This window comes from Oryctolagus cuniculus, chromosome 18 (assembly GCF_964237555.1).
Source record: "Oryctolagus cuniculus chromosome 18, mOryCun1.1, whole genome shotgun sequence".
Lineage (NCBI taxonomy): Eukaryota > Metazoa > Chordata > Mammalia > Lagomorpha > Leporidae > Oryctolagus > Oryctolagus cuniculus.
In genome coordinates, this window is record NC_091449.1 from 20229077 (window position 1) to 20248458 (window position 19382).

The 19382-nt window shown below is 43.3% G+C and overlaps 1 protein-coding gene across 4 annotated transcripts in view; it reads left to right on the plus strand.

The window, feature by feature from the left end:
• The window catches only part of LOC127486059 (putative ATP-dependent RNA helicase TDRD12), a 109395-nt gene that overhangs the window by 28435 nt on the left and 61578 nt on the right, over window positions 1-19382 (plus strand). For 3 of the 4 annotated variants that reach the window (XR_011384017.1, XM_070062490.1, XM_070062492.1), the window contains 2 exons: window positions 7173-7359; window positions 8945-9037. Coding sequence is in view for 3 of the 4 variants with exons in the window: in XM_070062490.1 (XP_069918591.1) it covers window positions 7173-7359; window positions 8945-9037 (280 nt within the window). In the remaining variant the exon portion in view is untranslated. The remainder of the gene's footprint in view (window positions 1-7172; window positions 7360-8944; window positions 9038-19382) is intronic. The other variant, XM_070062491.1, reaches the window with a different exon arrangement.

Below are 19382 nucleotides of genomic sequence, written 5' to 3' on the forward strand. Positions count from 1 at the left end.
ACAGTATACTTACCTGATTCACATAAAGAAATCTCAAATGCCAACATTGCTCTAAGAGATTTGTCTTTAGCCTATTATATACAGCCAAAATACTGTTTTAAAAGTTACTGATGTTAGTGTTTTTCTTTCACAACTTCTTCAATGTTAGTGTTTATTTTGCATTTTGGGTTTCTCACATTCTGGTTGATTTTTATCTGTTATTTTTCATTGTTTATTTTATGCTTTGGTGAAAACAAACAAGCAGAAAACTATCAGATTGCTGATTATGAGGGCCAACCTTGTAAGATGTCTTTGTTTTAAAAAGCCTTTATTGACTGCTTTATTCTTGCTGTTTAAAAATAAGTCTTTCTCACCACATGGGTTGGTGTGCTTATAAGACTTGCCTTGACTGAAGGCTGGGAGGTCTGTGCTTAACTGAGGGAGAACTTAAAATGGATGCATGAGGTCATGATTGCCAGAGAAAGAGGATTAGGGCCAATAATCCTCTTTAGGCTCACAAAGGAAACACCAGCATGTGTCCCAGGGTGTTCTGTTTTTTGGGCTGGCAGCTTTCTTTCAAGATGATTTTAAGATACTTCCATGTTGTTGCGTGTGTCAGTGGTCTCCTGTTGTAGGGATGTGATATGTGTGCATTTATTCCTGCACTTATTGATGGTGTTTGAGTTGTGGCCAGCTTGGGGCTGTTACCAATATTCATGTAAAAGTCTTCCTGTGGACCTGTGCTTTTGTGACTCTTGAGTAAATACCTAGAATATTATTTTGGGTGGGCCGGCACTGTGGCACAGTGGGTAAAGCCATTGCCTATAGTGCTAGCATCCCATATGGGCACCGGTTAGAGTCCTGGGTGCTTCACTTTTAATCCAGCTCTCTGGTATGGTCTCAAAAAGCAGTAGAAGATGGCCCAAGTCCTTTGGGCCCCTGCACCCATGTGGGAGACCTGGAAGAAGTTCCTGGCTCTCGGTTTAGGATTGGTGCAACTCCGGCCATTGCGGCCAGTTGGGGAGTGAACCAGCAGATGGAAGACCCCTCTCTCTCTCTCTCTCTCTCTCTCTCTGCCTCTCTGCCTCTCTGTATGTAACTCTGACTTTCAGATAAATAAATAAATCTTTTAAAAAGAATATTATTTTGTGTAAGTCATGGATAATACTGTAGATATTTAGGAACTGCCAAATTGTTTTCCAAAGTATATCATTTTACATTTCCAAAGGCAATGTATAGGTTCCAATTTCTCTGCTTCCTCTTTGTTTTAAAGATTTATTTATCAGATTAGATTAAGATGGCAGAGTAGAGAGGGAGATTACTGCTCTAGTCCAGGAGAAGATAGTTTTTTAAAAAGTGGGGATAGTGCAGTCTCAGGGAAGAATTAGGGAGAAATCGACAGAGGAAATTCCATGCAAATTAGAGGGACACAGTAGGGAGGGTGTAAATGCCCACAGTTGAGGACCCCAGCACCAAGAGCATCAGCACCAGCTTTGGAGACTGAGGTGAGACTAGACTGCAGCAGCTCAAACCAGTGGTGATAAAGCTACAGGAAAAGCCTAGAGAGAATCTGGCTTGGAGCTCTGTGGAGGATGGCATACCTGCCAAACTAGAGGAGGAAAAGGGGGGAGCATGTTTCTCTCTCTCCAATCACCCTACAACGGCATCCTGCAAGAAGCAAATAGAGAGCAGGCACTATTTTGGACATACATAACAGCTGCGCCAGGTTGTGTCTGCACACAGGACCAGACAAGCAGAGACTTCTGAGTCTGGTGGGGAGAACTAATGGGGGCTGGATGCTCATGACTGTGGGAGGCTTTTATGCCAGGACTGTGAGAACAGATAGGCTGTGTGGGAGGGCTCAAGGTGTGGCTGGGACTTTGGGGAGTCACTGTGGGAGACTCCACATGCTCAGGGCTCCCTGGTTACCTGGTGAAGGACATTGCTGGGGAATCTACTTATACCAAGGCCTGCAAAGATCCTTTGTGTGATCCTAGCTAGTGCCCAGGCACTGGTGTCATTGGAAGAGAGGAGGTGAGCTGAGTCTATGCCAACAGAGCAGAACAAACCTCCCCTCTGATTAAAATAATAATAAAGACTTACCACACCCAACCCAGTGTCACCTAAGATACTCCCTTCAGCCTGGAACAGAGCCCCTGGCCATACCCACCTTGTGCCTCTAGGTATCTGCTGAAAAAAATACTCCACTAATCCACAGAGGCATAGTCCAAAGATAAAAGCCACCACAGCTAAAAACGAAGAAATCAATGAGTTAATCTTAAGAAATGCCAAATAAATGCACCAATTCAAGAAACAAGAATAAGGAAGACAACATGATGCCCTCAGAAGATCATAACACTTCAATACTAGATTGTGAAGATGAAGAGATTGAAGAAATGCCAGAAAGAGAATTAAAAAAAAATTGATCGTAGGATTACTTAGAAGTTATCAGAAGCAAATGCACGAACTAATGAAATCCATACATGATGTGAAAGAATATTTATCCCACGAAATTGAGATCTTAAAGCAAGATGAAATTTTGGAAATAAAGAATTGAATGAACAAATAAAAAATGCAGTGGAAAGCCTTAACAACAGAATCGATGAAGCAGAAGAAAGAATATCTGACTTTAGAAGACAAATTGCAGGAAATTATACAGTCATGTCAAAAGTGAGAAGAAATTGGAAAACTAAAAAGCATTGTTGGGAATCTTAAGGATCCTATCAAATGACCCAACATATGGGTTCTAGGAGTTCCTGAAGGTGTGGAAAAAGAGAAAGGATTAGAAGGCCTTTTTGGTGAAATAATAACAGAAAACATCCCCAATTTGGAGAAAGGGACATCCAAGTACAGGAAGCACATAGAGCTAATTAGACATGACTAGAAAAGATCTTCACCATGACACATTGTAATCAAACTCTCCCAAGTAAAACATAAGGAAAAGATTGTAAAATGTACATGAGAGAAATTTCAGAGGATCTCCAATTAGACTCACAGCAACCTTACCATCAGAAACCCTACAGGCTAGGAGAGAAATGATGAGATAAATTCCAAGGCTTAAGAGGAAAAAAAACTGTCAACCCATAATACTGTACCCTGCAAAGCTGTCATTTAAAATGAAGGTGAAATAAAGACCTTCCATAACAGAAATTGAAAGAATTTGTCACCACCTGTCCAGCTTTGCAAAAGATGCTTAAAGATGTGCTACACACAGAAACACAGAAACATGGGTATAACTGTGAAAGAAGATGAAGGCAGAAAATCTTTCAGTAAAAATACAAAGGAAATCCAAAGGAAACAATAGGAGTATTTATGGGAAAATGGCAGGGTGAAATTTTTGCTTATCAATAGTCACTTTGAATGTAAATGGACTCAACTCTTCAGTTAAAGGGCACAGATTGGCAGAATGTTTTGTATTTGTTGCCTACAAGAAACACATTTCACCAACAAGGATGCATGTGAACTGAAAGTGAAAGATTGGAAAAAGATATTCCATGCTAACAGAACCACAAAAGAGCTGGTATAGCCATCCTAACATCTGACAAAATAGAATTTAACACAGAAGCTGCTAGGAGACAAAGAAGGTCCCTATGTAATGATTAAGGGATCAATTAAACAGGAAGATGAACTGTTAAAAACATATATGCACCTAATTACAGGGCCATTGCTATTTAAAAAAAATGTTAAGGAATCTAAAAGGAGACAATACAGTAATAATGAGGGACTTCAAAACTCCCTTTCAGCAATGGACAGATCACCAGACAGAAAATCAGCAAGGAAACAGTTAATTGACAATATAGACCAAGTGGAACTAACAGATACCCATAGATCTTTTCAACCTACAGTTGCAGAATACACATTATTCTCACCAGTGCATGAACTTTCTCCAGGATTGACCACATGCTAGGCCATAAAGCAAGTCAGCAAATTGAAAAACATTGAAATCATATCATGCATCTTCTCAGACCACAATGCAGAAAAGCCGTAAATCAGCAACTCAGAAATCTCTAGAACATATGCAAACACATGGAGACTGAACAGCATGCTCCTGAATGAACAGTGGGTCATTGAAGAAATCCAGAAAGAGAAATAAAAAAAAAATTTCTGGAGGGGCCATCGCTGTGCTGTAGCATGTAAAGCTGCCGCCAGCAATGCCTGCATCCCATGTGAGTGCTGGTTCAGTCCCAGCTGCTCCAATTCTGATCCAGCTCTCTGCCATGGCTTGGGAAAGCAGCAGAAAGTGGACCAAGTATTTGGGCTCCTGCACCCACGTGGGAGACCCTAAAGAAGCTTCTGGCTCCTGGCTTCAGATTGGCACAGCTCTGGCCATTGCAGCCAACTGGGGAGTGGATCAGCACAGCTCTGGCCATTGTGACCAATTGGGGAGTGGATCAGCACAGCTCTGGCCATTGTGACCAATTGGGGAGTGAATCAGCAGATGGAAGACTCCCTCCTCCCTCCTCTCTCCTCCCTCCTCCCTCCAGCAGATGGAAGACTCCCTCCTCCCTCCTCCCTCTCCCCCCCCTCCCTGATCTGTGATAATTAACAAAGCACCTAAAAGACAATCAGTTGAAGTGTAATTGACAGGCAGAGAGAGAGAGAGAGAGTGTCTTACATCTGCTGGTTCACTCCCCAGATGGCCACAATGGCTGGAACTGAACTGATCTGAAGCCAGGAGCTTCTTGCAGGTCTCCCACATGGTTGCAGGGGCCCAAAGACTTGAGCCATCTTCCACTGCTATCCCAGGCCATAGCAGAGAGCTGGATCAGAAGTGGAGCAGCAGGGACTCAAACCAGTGCTCATATAGGATGCCCACACTGTGTGCCACAACTTTACCTCCTATGCCACATCGCCAGCCCCTAAGCTTACTTTTTTTTTTTTTTTTTTTTGGACAGGCAGAGTGGACAGTGAGAGAGAGAGAGACAGAGAGAAAGGTCTTCCTTTCGCCGTTGGTTCACCCTCCAATGGCCGCTGTGGCTGGCGCATCGCGCTGATCCGAAGGCAGGAGCCAGGTGCTTCTCCTGGTCTCCTATGCTGGTGCAGGGCCCAAGCACTTGGGCCATCCTCCACTGCACTCCCTGGCCACAGCAGAGATCTGGCCTGGAAGAGGGGCAACCGGGACAGAATCTAGCGCCCCGACCGGGACTAGAACCTGGTGTGCCGGTGCCACTAGGCGGAAGATTAGCCTATTGAGCCACGGCGCCGGCCCTAAGCTTACTTCTTTTTTTTTTTTTTTTTATCTTTTATTTAATGAATATAAATTTCCAAAGTACGACTCGTGGGTTACAATGGCTTTCCCCCCCATACCGTCCCTCCCACCCACAACCCTCCCCTTTCCCACTCCCTCTCCCCTTCCATTCACATCAAGATTCATTTTCGATTATCTTATTATACAGAAGATCAGCTCCTAAGCTTACTTCTAAGGGTACAGTTTAAAAACTTGCCATGGGACCCCAAATCCCCTTAAGCTTGGTGATAAAAATACCATCTTAAATGTTAAAGTGATTGGATACAATTTAACTGTCTCGTAATAATAATAGATGAAATTAATAAGGAGTAAATGCTCCAACATGAGAAGCAGTCCACACAGCAGACTGATTGAATGACAGTCACTTTAAGTAGCATTCTGACCTCAGAATCAGCCTTTAAGGCATTCTGGTCTGGCTGAAAAGCCCACAGGAGCATTTCAGGCATGGAAAGCCGAGACACTGTGGCAAAAATGTCCTACGTGAAGGACCTCGGTAGGTCAGATCCCAGTGGAAAGAAGTAGTTATCAAAGAAAGAGGCACTTTTCTATGAAGGGAGGAGAGAACTCCTTTGCTGATGGCCTTGTCTAAATACTGATGGAGTTTGTGGATTCAACAGGCTCCAAAGCCTAGGCAGCTCATGTCAAGAGCCTTGGGTGATCACTGATGTTATACATAAGAGTGTTAATTGTTAAATTAACTACAGGAATCACTGTGCACTAACTTCCCATGCAGGACCTCTGTCCTCAAAGAGTTATAATTATGTCTGAGTGCTCACAAGAGACATATCATTCTTGGGTGCTTTTTTAAAGTTACTAAATTTCTAAAAATAAAATGAAATTAACTTCAAGATACGAAGACTTTGAAAAAGCCCTTGTCTGGACTGTTGAGGAACAGTTTTTGTTTTGTTGTGGTTGTTCCAATTGTTGAACTCTTTACTTAATACAGAGTTGATCTTCTGTGCATAAAGTTAATCAAACTGGATTTCAGTGGAGAATGGGACTGGTAATGAAAGAGGGAGGAGGAGGAGATTTATTTATGTATTTGAGAGGAAGAGTAGTAGAGAGGGAGAGAGATCCTCCACTGATTCACTCCACCAAATGGTTACAACAGTCAGGACTGGGCCAAGCTGATGCCAGCAACCTGGAACTTTGTCCAGGTCTCTTACATGGGTGGCAGGGACATGAGCTCTTGGGTCATCCTCTGCTGCCTTCCCCGGCACATTAGCAGGAAGCTGGTTTGGAAGCGGAGGAGCCAGGACTTGAGCTGGCACTCTGATACAGGATGCCACAGTGCTTAATCCACTGCACAGCGACGACTGCCCCTCTCCACTTCCTTTCTGATGCTCTGTGCTTGTTCTGAAAGATGAGTAGTGGTGGCTCCCAGGGGTTTAAGTTTGCCGTTCCCCAAAAACAAAAAATGTTTTCACATCCTTTTTTGCCATCCTCTGTCGTCTTCAGTGACATTGAGACCTTTTGCCCGTTTTTAATTGGGTAGTTCTCTTTTCATTGAGTTTCAGAGAGATACATGTTCTCTCTGTATTTATTCTAGGTACATGTCTATTCAGGCACCTGGCTTTAAAATGTTTTGCCCCATCTTGTCACTGTCTTTGGAAGAGCAGAGTTTTCGGTTTGATCAAATCTCATTTGTCAGTCTTCCTTTTATGGTTAATGCTTTGTCCTTGTTTTCCCACCAGATCTCTGCCTGGCTGGGTGGTGTTGGTTCTCTAGTGCCTTTTCGAGGATTGTATTTCACACAGATCATTGCTGTTTTCTTAGCAGGAGGATCGGTGAGAAGTATTCAGTTCACCATTACCACAACAGAAGTCCTGAGATCAGCTTTTACCATGTTGTGTTCTGTAAAGTCCTCTTGAGTTGAGTCTGAAATGCTTTCTTCAGTCATGTGACCATCCTGTCTTACCCTTCATGAAATGTGTCGCATCTGCAGGTTTGTGTTAATGACGACCTGGTTGCAAAGAATTTTGCTTGTTATGTGTCACCCATGGAGAAGCAGCAGCTGGATTCTGTAGAGAAACCAAGATTAAATATGAACTCAGCCTCCTCCAAGAAACTCAACCCAGCTCTTACTCTTTGGCCAATGTTTTTGCAAGGAAAATATTTCCAAAGAATGGAAGGTGAGTGAATTCTCTGACCAACTTGTATTTCTCTCAGATTGTTCACGACCTTACTGTATTGATAGGAGTTATTGTGCCAACTTTTCCCCATGTGGAGACAAAGACTTGGACTGTTTAAAGTTTAATCCTGATGAGTCTGAGATAGGTTTTAAGGTCCTGAAACTGCTACAGTTTGTTTACGTGAGACCAGGACGAAACAATTCTGGTTTCTTGTTAACATTATGTTTTCAGAAGTCCAGATGTCTGCAGCTTAAAGTTATTTGCAAAGTAAGTTTTTGAATAAGTTTTAAACACACTTTAAAAAAAAATATTTATTTATTTGAAAGGCAGAGTGATGGAGAAGGAGAGTTGAAAAAGATCTTCTGGGGCCGGCGCTGTGGTGTAGTGAGTAAAGCCGCCACCTGCAGTGCCAGCATCCCATATGGGTGCCAGTTCAAGTCCCGGCAGCTCCTCTTCCAATCCAGCTCTCAGCTATGGCCTGGGAAAGCAGTAGAGGATGGCCCAAGTCCTTGGGCCCCTGCACCCACGTGGGAAGACCCGGAGGAGGCTCCTGGCTTCATTCGGATAGCACAGCTCCAGCCATTGCTGCCATTTGGGGAGTGAGCCAGCGATTGGAAGGCCTCTCTCTCTCTCTGCCTCTCCTTCTCTCTCTGTGTAACTCTTTCAAATAAATAAAATAAATCTTAAAAAAGTAAATAAAAAGTAAAGAGATCTTCCATTCACTGGTTCACTTCCCAAATGGCCACAACAATCAGAGCTGGGCCGGGCCAAAATCAGGAACCTGGAACTCCATCAGGGTCTCCCATGTGGATGGCAGTCTTAGCCTGTACCTCACAGCAATCAATTTATTAGATGAACATCTTTAACTTTGCTCAAATATTCATCAGTTCTAAGGAAATTGCAACCTCGAAATTGCAATCTGTTTTAGCTGTGAAACTCAATTTGAGGAAAATCCACTTTTCAGTGACTTTAAATCAGCAAAAGGAATATCCTTTGGATAGTGAGTCAACAGATAGAAGATCTCTCTCTTTGTCTCTCTTTGTTCCCTGTACTCTGCCTTTCAAATAAACAAAACGTCTAAAACTGGGGGCAGTGTTGTGGTGTAGTGGAGTGGGTTGAGTGGCTGCTTGTGACACAGAGTGCCAATTCAAGTCTTGGTGACCCAGCTTCCTGCTAATGCATATGAGAAGGCAGCACAAGATGGCCCAATTGTTTGGGCCCCTGCACCCATGTGGGAAACTCGGAAAAGCCTCCTGGTTCCTGGCTTCGGATCGGCCCAGCTCTGGCTGTTGGAGCCATTTGCAGAGTGAACCAGCAGATGGAAGACTTTTCTCTGTCTCTTCTTCTGTCTGTAATTCTACCTCTCAAATAAATCTTTTTTTAAAGAGTTATTTATTTAAAATGTATTTTTCTATAAGGTATGAAGAAGGGGCAGTTGTAGACTGTGGAAATGATTTTTTAAATGTCACTCACATTCCTGTCCCCACCCAGGTATTTTGTTCTTTAAAGCACCAATAAGAACAGAAATCATGTAATTTGGAGTTTTATTTCAAGCTTTAATCCTAAAATTTGTTCTTTTGATCAGATTCTCATGGTTTAAATTTGCTGACACATTCTCTGCAGCATACGAGGTGCAAGGATGTTGTTGGTGACCTGGAGCCAACTGCTGCAGTGCTGGGTGAGTTCTACTACTTCGGCTTATTTCATAGGCAGAGTAAGAGAATACTCTTATCTGTCTAAAGCTTATGAAGGTTGTTTAGAGGGGCTGTGGTAGCTTCTCGCGCTCTCGCGCTTGCTCGCTCGCTTGCTCTCTAGTGGAGCCAGTTTGTGACATAGGTGCTGTCAGTGGTAACTGGCCCTATGGTGCATCCTTAGAGCTTGTCTGTGTGTGGTACGGATTTTTCTCAGCCTGGCCTAGGCCAGTGGTGTGTTCTCAGGCTGTACATATGCTTTTGTGGCTGAGTTTTCTTTCAAGCAATCAAGCGTGTACAGGCAAGGAAGACACACTGAGGAGGGCAGAGATCACCAGTCTTTGATTTCATATCTTGTGTAGATATTTGATGAATTAGAATGTTGCACCAGGGTGAAATCTGTTGGCTTCTTTCTTTTTTTTTTTTTTTAAAGTTTTTATTAATCTATTTGAAAGGTAGAATGAAATGTGCAGCCACTTGCAACGCGCACATCTTGTGTCGTAGTGCTTGTTTGAATCCTGTTCCTTTGCTTTAGATCCAGTTCCCTGCTAATGTACCTTGGAAAACTGTGGAATCAGAAGATGACCCAAGTATGTGGGCCCCTGTACCCACATGGGAGACGCAGATGGAGTTACAGGCTCCTGGCTTCAGCCTGGGCAAGTCTCAGATGTTGTGGCCATTTGGGAACTGAACTAGCAAGTGGAAAACCTCTCTCTCTCTCTCCCTTTCGAATAAATAAATAAATCTTTTTAAAAAATATACATGGTTCATACCTTACAAGTGGCTGCTTAATCTGCTGTGCCATAATGCTGGCCTCTCATGCATATCTTTGAAAAGGAAAATGTTATAGTGAACCAACAAAAGCTGATGTGAAGTATGACTAGATGGTTATGTAAAAAAGCAAAATTGTTAGATGTTGTTTATGCATGTAATTATTTTCCTTTAATCCTTGTAAAAAGCTATTTTAACTGTATTTCAATTAATTTTTGCTATTTCTCTTTGAAATTGCCTTATATAATTTTATTTTAATTTTTAAAAATTAAGTTATTTGAGAGACAGAAAGGGCAGGAAGGGAGAGAGCTTGCCCCCATGTGTTGTCTCCATGTGCCTGTAACAGCCCAGGGCCAGGTTGGGGGGTGCTGAAGTCAGGAGCCAGGAACTCAGTCCAAGTCTCTGACATGTGTAGCAGGACCCTGATCACTAAAGCCATCGCTGCTGTCTCTCAGGGTCTGCATTAGCAGGAAGCTGGAGTCGGGAGCCTAAGTCAGGCATTGAACCTAGGCACCACAATATGAAACATGAACGTCAGTTGCTAGGCCAAATGCCCATTCTACATTACATATATTTTTTAAAACCAAAGAGTAATGCTTTGCTAATGGTTGGTCAAATAAATAGCATAAAATGGCTGTCATGGAAAGTGATTTTCTCCTGTTCATACTTTTTTTTTGGAAGATTTATTTTTTTTTTTTTATTTGAAAGACAGAGTTACAGACAGAGAGGTCTTCCATCCACTCGTTCACTCTCCAGATGGCCGCAATGGCTAGAGCTACGCCAATCCAAAGCCAAGAGCCAGGAGCTACTTCCAGGTTTCCCACGTGGGTGCAGGGGCCCAAGCACTTGGGCCATCTTCTGATATCCCAGGCCATAACAGAGAGCTGGATTGGAAGAGGAGCAGCCAGGACTAGAACCGGCGCCCATATGGGATGCTGGTGCTTCAGGGCAGGGCTTTAACCCACTGCGCCATAGCACTGGCCCCTCCTGTTCATACTTGTCTCATCCTAGGTTGCTCCCCAGACATAAACCTTTTTATTTTAAAGCTCTTTATTTTGATATTTAATTCTGAACTTTAAAAATAATTACATATGTGTATTTTTTACTGTTTTGAGGCTTGTCAGCTGTAGACATGGTCATGATTTCTGTGACAGATGAGCTCCCGTACCCCTGTCCACAGTCATTCCTTCTAAAGACCTTTGTGAAGCACTTACTCTAAGTCAGGTGCTATTCTGGCGATTCATCTGCTTCTGCGGAGTTTGCATCCATCTTCTCAGTAGAAGTATTTTTAGAATAATCCCAGACATTCTAAAAAGTTGGAGAACATTGTAAAGAGTGTTTTTCCCAAAACCACTAAAAAAAAAGTTGCTGCCTTAATGTCCATCGTTCCCTAATACCTGAGTGTTTCTTCATCAGACAAGGACATTCCCCCAAATATCCACAACAGCCATCAAAAGCGGAATGGAATGGTAGCAGGCACCCGTGTGACCCTGTAACCCTCAGACCCCAGTCAGATTCTGCTGATAGTGGAGGGATGCGGGTTAGCACCACTGAACTGCTTTAGTGATCGTCTCCTGAGTGCTGTGCCGTCGGGAGCTGTTCCCCGGTCCTTCCTGATGCCTTACCTGACTGCGCGCCGTGTCCTTCAGCCTTGCCTGGGGCTGTTCATCCCGTCCCGTCCTGCCAGACGACGCAGGGTTTCCCTTGGCCCTGTTCCTGATGGAGTTCACTGTATCACTGAGGAAGGTGGAGCCCGCCGGGCTTCTCCACTGAAAGCTGTGCTCTTGCCCATTGTGAGGGCTTTGCAGACAGGTGCTGGGAAACCATGTAAAGACTTCTGTCCCTTGTATTTGCTCATGTATTCATGAGCATATTAATGTGGATTCCTATCTGTAACAGAAATCAGCAGCTCTTCTAAATTGCCCTGGCTTCCTTTCATAGGGAATGGCATTTTTCAGCCAAAATCTGGGAGCCAGGTGTGGTTGTTAGGGTACCATTGCTCTGAGGCACTCCTGTGGACAGAAGCAAGGATATGTATGTCTTTGGCGTGTGTGTACATCTGTACATCTATTATCTTTTCTATGTATTGAAAATCAGGAGTTGGGGCCGGCGCTGTGACACAGTGGGTTAAAGCCCTGGCCTGAAGCGCCAGCATCCCATATGGGCGCCGGTTCAAGACCCGGCTGCTCCACTTCCGATCCAGCTTCTGCTATGGTCTGGGATAGCAGTAGAAGATGGCCAAAGTCCTCGGGCCCCTGCACCCATGTGGGAAACCTGGAAGAAGCTCCTGTTTCCTGGCTTCAGATTGGTGCAGCTCCGGCCATTGCGGCTAATTGGGGAGTGAACCATTGGATGGAAGACCTCTCTCTGTCTCTCTCTAACTGTTTTAAATAAATAAATAAATCTTAAAAAGAAAATCAGGAGTTGATGTGTATGTGTGTCCATACACACACATATTTATATCTGTCTCTTTTGGTGTCATTAGAAGTTAACTTTTTTTAAAAAAATTATTTATTGAAAAGGCAGAGTTACAGAGAGAGGAAGAGAGAACAAGTGACATCTTCATCTGCTGGTTCATGCCCTAAATGGCTGCAGTAGCCAGGCCTGGGCCAGGCCAAAGCCCGGAGCCCAGAGCTCCATCTGGGTCTCATGTGTTTTTCAAGGGCCCAGGTACTTGGGCCATGGTCAGCTGCTTTCCCAGGAGCACTAGCAGGGAACTGGATCAGAAGTGGGGCAGCTGGGACTCAAACTGGCACTCATAGGGAGTGCTGTCATCACAGGCAGCAGCTTAGCCTGCTGTGCCACAGTGGCCCTGATGTTAGTAACATGTTTGACGGATTTTTTTTCCTCCTTTCCTTCTGTAGATTAGTGTTTCTTCATCTCTCATCCTTTTCTCTTAGCCTTCTTTTTTCTTTTGAAAAATTATTTATTTGAGAGGCAGAGAGAACACTTGCATTTGCTGTTTCACATCCCAGAATGCCTGGGCTGGACTGGGGTTGAAGCTGGGAGCCTGGGATGCTATCCGAGTCTTCTAAGTGGGAGGCAGGAATCAGATTACTGGAGCTGTCACCACTGCCTCCCAGAGTCAGCATTAGCAGGAGGCTGGAGCCAGAGCCAGAGCCAGGTGACCTAGGTGTGCTGACATGGATGTGTGTGTCTCAACTGCTAGGTTAAGTGCCCACCAAGCTCCTTTTTTTCTATTTTGTATTTACTTTTACTTTAAATGAACTGATTTCTGAGAGGTTTTCTTAATTTTTTGAATGTCATCCTCTTTGTTTCCAGTCTAGTATTTATCTTTTGAGTTTTCAGTTTAAAGACTTTTTATTGCCTAATTTTTTTTGTTTGTTTGCCTGCCTTTTTATATCCAACTGTTTTGTTCCATGAATACTATTCCTTATTCTCGCTGGTGTTCTAAATAGTTTTACAGACTTTTACATCTTTTTAAAAATCCTTTCAGACCGTTATTTTATTTCAGGCCTGAATCTCCCTTCCCACGCTTTGTTTCTTGATTGCCATGTATTGATGGCACTGCACTACTTTGTGCTTTTTGTTTGAAGGCTGATCTTGTGTGGACATTTTCTCTTTGTGAATTTCAACTACTACCTCTACTCCAGCTCCAGATTGGAGTTTGTGTTCTCAGCTGAGATGCTGCACCCCCAAACAGGTAGTGTAATTCTAGACCCCAGCTACGCATGCCTGGCCTGCACAGTACCTTAGAGAAGGATCAGACCAGAATGCGGTATCAGCTCACATTGCCGTGTTAGCTCTTTGTTTCAGTAGTTTAGTGTCTAATGGCTGGTTTTCTTATTAGTACTTAGAGTGAACACTGCTGGAACTGCCTCTGGAGGTTCCTAGGAGATGATGTGGGGTTGGATTCCCTTCCTTGGAAGTCATGCCTCAATTTTTACAACCTGTAAATACCCAGCTTGATTATCTGTAGTATTCACTAAATGATTGTTTTCACTTCTCAAAATCAGATTTAGGCTTAGCTGATGAAGATTTATTTAAGATTTATTTATTTATCTGAAAGGCAGAGTTACAGAGAGGCAGAGGGAGAGAGACAGGTGTTCCATCTGCTGGTTCAGTCCCCAGAGGGCTGCAATTCCAGGAGCTGAGCCTCTTCCTGGTCTCCCATATGGGTGCAGGGGCTCAAAGACTTGGACTATCTTCTGCTTTCCCAGGCCATAGCAGAGAGCTGGATCAGAAGTGGAGCAGCCAGGACTTGAACCGATGCCCAAATCGGATGCCAGCACTGCAGGTGGTGGCTTTACACCACAGCGCCAATCCATGATGAAGATATTTGAAAGAGAGTGCTTTAGAATTTTTTATACCTCCTGGGTTATTCAGATTCAGCTTGTTTACTTTCATCTTAAATTTTTTTTAAATTTATTTTAAGGTATAGGGAGAGAGAATTTCTATCTGCTAGCTTACGTCCCAAACACCCACAGTGGCCAAGGATGAGCCAGGCTGAAGCTGAGAACCAGGAACACAACCCAGGTCTCCCGTGTAGGTGGCAGGTACCCAGTTACTTGAGACATCCCCACTGCCTTCTGGGGTCTGCATTAGGAAGAAGCTGCAATGAGAAGCTGTAGCCAGGAATCAAGTCCAGGTGCTCCTGTGTGGGATGTGGGTCTCATAACCACTAGGACAAATGCAGGTGCCCATCATCCTGTTTTCTGGTAGCTTCTGTGTCTTTTTTTTTTAAGATTTATTTTATTTATGAAAGAGTTACAGAGAGAGGAAGAGCCAGAGAGAGAGATTTTCCATCCACTGATTCACTCCCCAAATGACTGTGATGGCCAGAGCTGAGCTGAGCTGAAGCCAGGAGTCAGGAGTTTTTTCTGATCTCCCATGCAGGTGCAGGGGCCCAGGGACTTGTGCCATCTTGTACTGCTTTCCCAGGCCATAGCAGAGAGCTGAATTGGAAGAGGAGCAGCCTGGACTAGAACTGGTGCCCATATGGGATGCTAGCACTGCAGGCCGGGCCTTTAGCTCACTGCACTACAGCGATCGATGGCCCTCTGTGTCTGTTGCATGATAAAGTGAGATGCACAGGACAGAGCTGGTGTAGCAGAGAGATGGCTGTATATCAGAGGACAAGGAACTAGAGTCGTATTTGAGGAAGAGTAGGGCAGAGAAGGTACAATGGGTCCTTCAGAGCTCATGTAGTGCAGGTATCTATTGTTCCGTGTACCCCTAAAAGAAGTGATGTGCATAGTTGTGAACCTGAACTTGGCTGAAACTGACTTACAGTCAGTATTCCAGTTACAACAAATCTCCCCATTTTATAATGCTCTGGATTCTGTGATCAGGACCTCAGAGTGGCCCCCAGGAGTGTTTGTCACTGTTTCTCAGTGTCTTGGGCCTCAGCTGGAAAGACATAGAGGCTGATGGTAACCAAACACTGGGATTCACCTGAAGACTGTGTAGTCAGGTTCTGGCAGTTGATGCTGGCTTTGGGCTGGAACCTCAGCTGAGGCTGTTGTCTGACCTGTAGCAGCCTTGTGTTGCTTGGGCACCTCCCAACCTGGTTGCTGGGTTTCAACAGTGAGTGTCCAAGAGAGCAAGTCTTGTTGTGATCTAGCCTTAGAGTCATGCAGTATCACTCCCATGTCTTTGATGAACCCACTCAGGTTCATGGGAAAGTAAAATACTCGTAGATCCCATCTTGCTATGGGAGTCAAAGTCGCATTGTAATTATGTGTTGGGAGATAAGACTGTTGCCTTCTTTGGAAAAGATCTCTGCTAAGTTGGGAAAATAAATTATGTTTCATTTTTCATTAAACTGATAGGGGAATTTTTAGAACCTTTTTCTTAACAGTCAGGGTTGACACAAGATTTTTTTTTTAACTTTTATTTAATGAATATAAATTTCCAAAGTACAGCTTATGGATTACAATGGCTTCCCCCCCATAACGTCCCTCCCACCTGCAACCCTCCCCTTTCCCACTCCCTCTCCCCTTCCATTCACATCAAGATTCATTTTCGATTCTCTTTATATACAGAAGATCAGTTTAGCATACATTAAGTAAAGATTTCAACAGTTTGCTCCCACACAGAAACATAAAGTGAAAAATAATAGATGATTTTTTAAATGATGATGAAATCAGATCAGACCTATTGTCATGTTTCATCCCAGTGAGAGTCAAGTTGGGAATTGATAATTTCTTCTTTTTTTTTTTTTTTTACAGATCAGTTTAGTATACATTAAGTAGGCCGGCGCCGTGGCTCAATAGGCTAATCCTCCGCCTTGCGGCGCCGGCACACCGGGTTCTAGTCCCGGTTGGGGCGCCGGATTCTGTCCCGGTTGCCCCTCTTCCAGGCCAGCTCTCTGCTATGGCCAGGGAGTGCAGTGGAGGATGGCCCAGGTGCTTGGGCCCTGCACCCCATGGGAGACCAGGAAAAGCACCTGGATCCTGGCTCCTGCCATCGGATCAGCGCGGTGCGCCGGCTGCAGCGGCGGCCATTGGAGGGTGAACCAACGGCAAAGGAAGACCTTTCTCTCTCTGTCTCTCTCTCTCACTGTCCACTCTGCCTGTCAAAAATTAAAAAAAAAAAAAAAAAGTATACATTAAGTAAAGATTTCAACAGTTTGCACCCCCATAGAAACACAAAGTTAAATATACTGTTTGAGTACTTGTTATAGCATTAAGTCTCATTAAGGACAGAGATCCTACATGAGGAGTAAGTGCACAGTGACTCCTGTTGTTGACTTTACAAATTGACACTCCTGTTTATGGCATCAGTAATCTCCCTATGCTCCAGTCATGAGTTTCCAAGGCTATGGAAGCCTTTTGAGTTCTCCGACTCTTATCTTGTTTAGACAAGGTCATAATCAAAAGTGGAGGTTCTCTCCTCCCTTCAGAGAAAGGTACCTCCTTCTTTGAAGACCTGTTCTTTCCACTGGGATCTCACTCACAGAGATCTTTCATTTAGGTTTGGTTTGGTTTGGTTTTTGTTTTGTTTTTTTGTTTTTGTTTTTTTTTTTTTTTTTTTTTTTTTTTGCCAGAGTGTCTTGGCTTTCCATGCCTGAAATACTCTCGTGGGCTTTTCAGCCCGATCAGAATGCCTTTAGGGCTGATTCTGAGGCCAGAGTGCTGTTTAGGACATCTGCCATTCTATGAGTCTGCTGAGTATCTCGCTTCCCATGTTGGATCACTCTCCCCTTTATTTATTCTATCGGTTAGTGTTAGCAGGTACTAGACTTGTTTATTTGCTCCCTTTGACTCTTAGTCCTTTCATTATGATCAATTGAACTGAAATTGATCACTTGGACTAGTGAGATGGCATTGGTACATGCCACCTTGATGGGATTGAATTGGAATCCCCTGGTATGTTTCTAACTCTACCATTTGGGGCAAGTCAGCTTGAGCATGTCCCAAATTGTACATCTCTTCCCTCTCTTATTCCCACTCTTATATTTAACAGGGATCACATTTCAGTTAAATTTCAACACTTAAGAATAACTGTGTATTAATTACAGAATTAAACCAGTCATATTAAGTAGAACAGACAAAAAAATACTAAGAGGGATAACGTATTAAGTTGTTCATTAACAGTCAGGGCTATGCTGATCAAGTCACCGTTTCTCATAGTGTCCATTTCACTTCAACAGGTTTCCTTTTTGGTGTTCAGTCAGTTGTCACTGATCAGGGAGAACATATGATATTTGTCCCTTTGGGACTGGCTTATTTCACTCAGCGTGATGTGTTCCAGATTCCTCCATTTTGTTGCAAAGGACCGAATTTCATTGTTTTTTACTGCAGTATAGTATTCTAAAGAGTGCATATCCCATAATTTCTTTATCCAGTCTACCATTGATGGGCATTTAGGTTGGTTCCAGGTCTTGGCTATTGTGAATTGATCTGCAATAAACATTAGGGTGCAGACCGCTTTTTTGTTTGCCAATTTAAATTCCTCTGGGTAAATTCCAAGGAGTGGGATGGCTGGGTCGAACAGTAGGGTTATCTTCAGGTTTCTGAGGAATCTCCAGACTGACTTCCATAGTGGCTTGACCAGTTTGCATTCCCACCAACAGTGGGTTAGTGTCCCTTTTTCCCCACATCCTCGCCAGCATCTGTTGTTGGTAGATTTCTGTATGTGAGCCATTCTTTTTTTTTTTTTTTTTTTTTTTTTTTTTTTTTTTATCTTTTATTTAATGAATATAAATTTCCAAAGTACGTCTCATGGGTTACAATGGCTTTCCCCCCCATACCGTCCCTCCCACCCACCACCCTCCCCTTTCCCCCTCCCTCTCCCCTTCCATTCACATCAAGATTCATTTTCGATTATCTTAGTATACAGAAGATCAGCTTAGTATACCTTAAGTAAGGATTTCAACAGTTTGCTCCCACACAGAAACATAAAGTGAAAAATAATAGATGATTTTTTTTAAATGATGATGAAATCAGATCAGACCTATTGTCATGTTTAATCCCAGTGAGAGTCAAGTTGGGAATTGATAGTTTCTTTTCTTTTTTTTTTTTTTTTTAACAGAAGATCAGTTTAGTGTACATTAAGTAAAGATTTCAACAGTTTGCACCCCCATAGAAACACAAAGTGAAATATACTGTTTGAGTACTCGTTATAGCATTAAGCCTCAGTGTACAGCACATTAAGGACAGAGATCCTACATGAGGAGTAAGTGCACAGTGACTCCTGTTGTTGACTTTACAAATTGACACTCCTGTTTATGGCATCAGTAATCTCCCTATGCACCAGTCATGAGTTTCCAAGGCTATGGAAGCCCCTTGAGTTCTCCGACTCTTATCTTGTTTAGACAAGGTCATAGTCAAAGTGGAGGTTCTCTCCTCCCTTCAGAGAAAGGCACCTCCCTCTTTGAAGACCTGTTCTTTCCACTGGGATCTCACTCACAGAGATCTTTTTGCCAGAGTGTCTTGGCTTTCCATGCCTGAAATACTCTCATGGGCTTTTCAGCCAGATCCGAGTGCCTTTAGGGCTGATTCTGAGGCCAGAGTGCTATTTAGGACATCTGCCATTCTATGAGTCTGCTGAGGAAAAGGAAACCTCCTGAAGTGAAATGGACACTATGAGAAATGGTGACTTGATCAGCATAGCCCTGACTGCTAATGGACAACTTAATACATTATCCCTCATAGTATTTTTTTTTTTGTCTGTTCTACTTAATATGACTGGTTTAATTCTGTATGTGAGCCATTCTAACTGGGGTGAGGTGAAACCTCATTGTGGTTTTGATTTGCATTTCCCTGATTGCTAGTGACCTTGAACATTTTTTCATGTGCCTGTTGGCCATTTGGATTTCCTCTTTTGAAAAATGTCTATTGAGGTCCTTGGCCCATCTCTTAAGTGGGTTGTTGGTTTTGTTGTTGTGGAGTTTCTTGATCTCTTTGTAGATTCTGGTTATTAACCCTTTATCTGTTGCATAGTTTGCAAATATTTTTTCCCATTCTGTCGGTTGTCTCTTCACTCTCCTGACTGTTTCTTTTGCAGTACAGAAATTTCTCAATTTGATGCAATCCCAATAGTTGATTTTGGCTTTGACTGCCTGTGCCTCCCGGGTCTTTTCCAGAAACTCTTTGC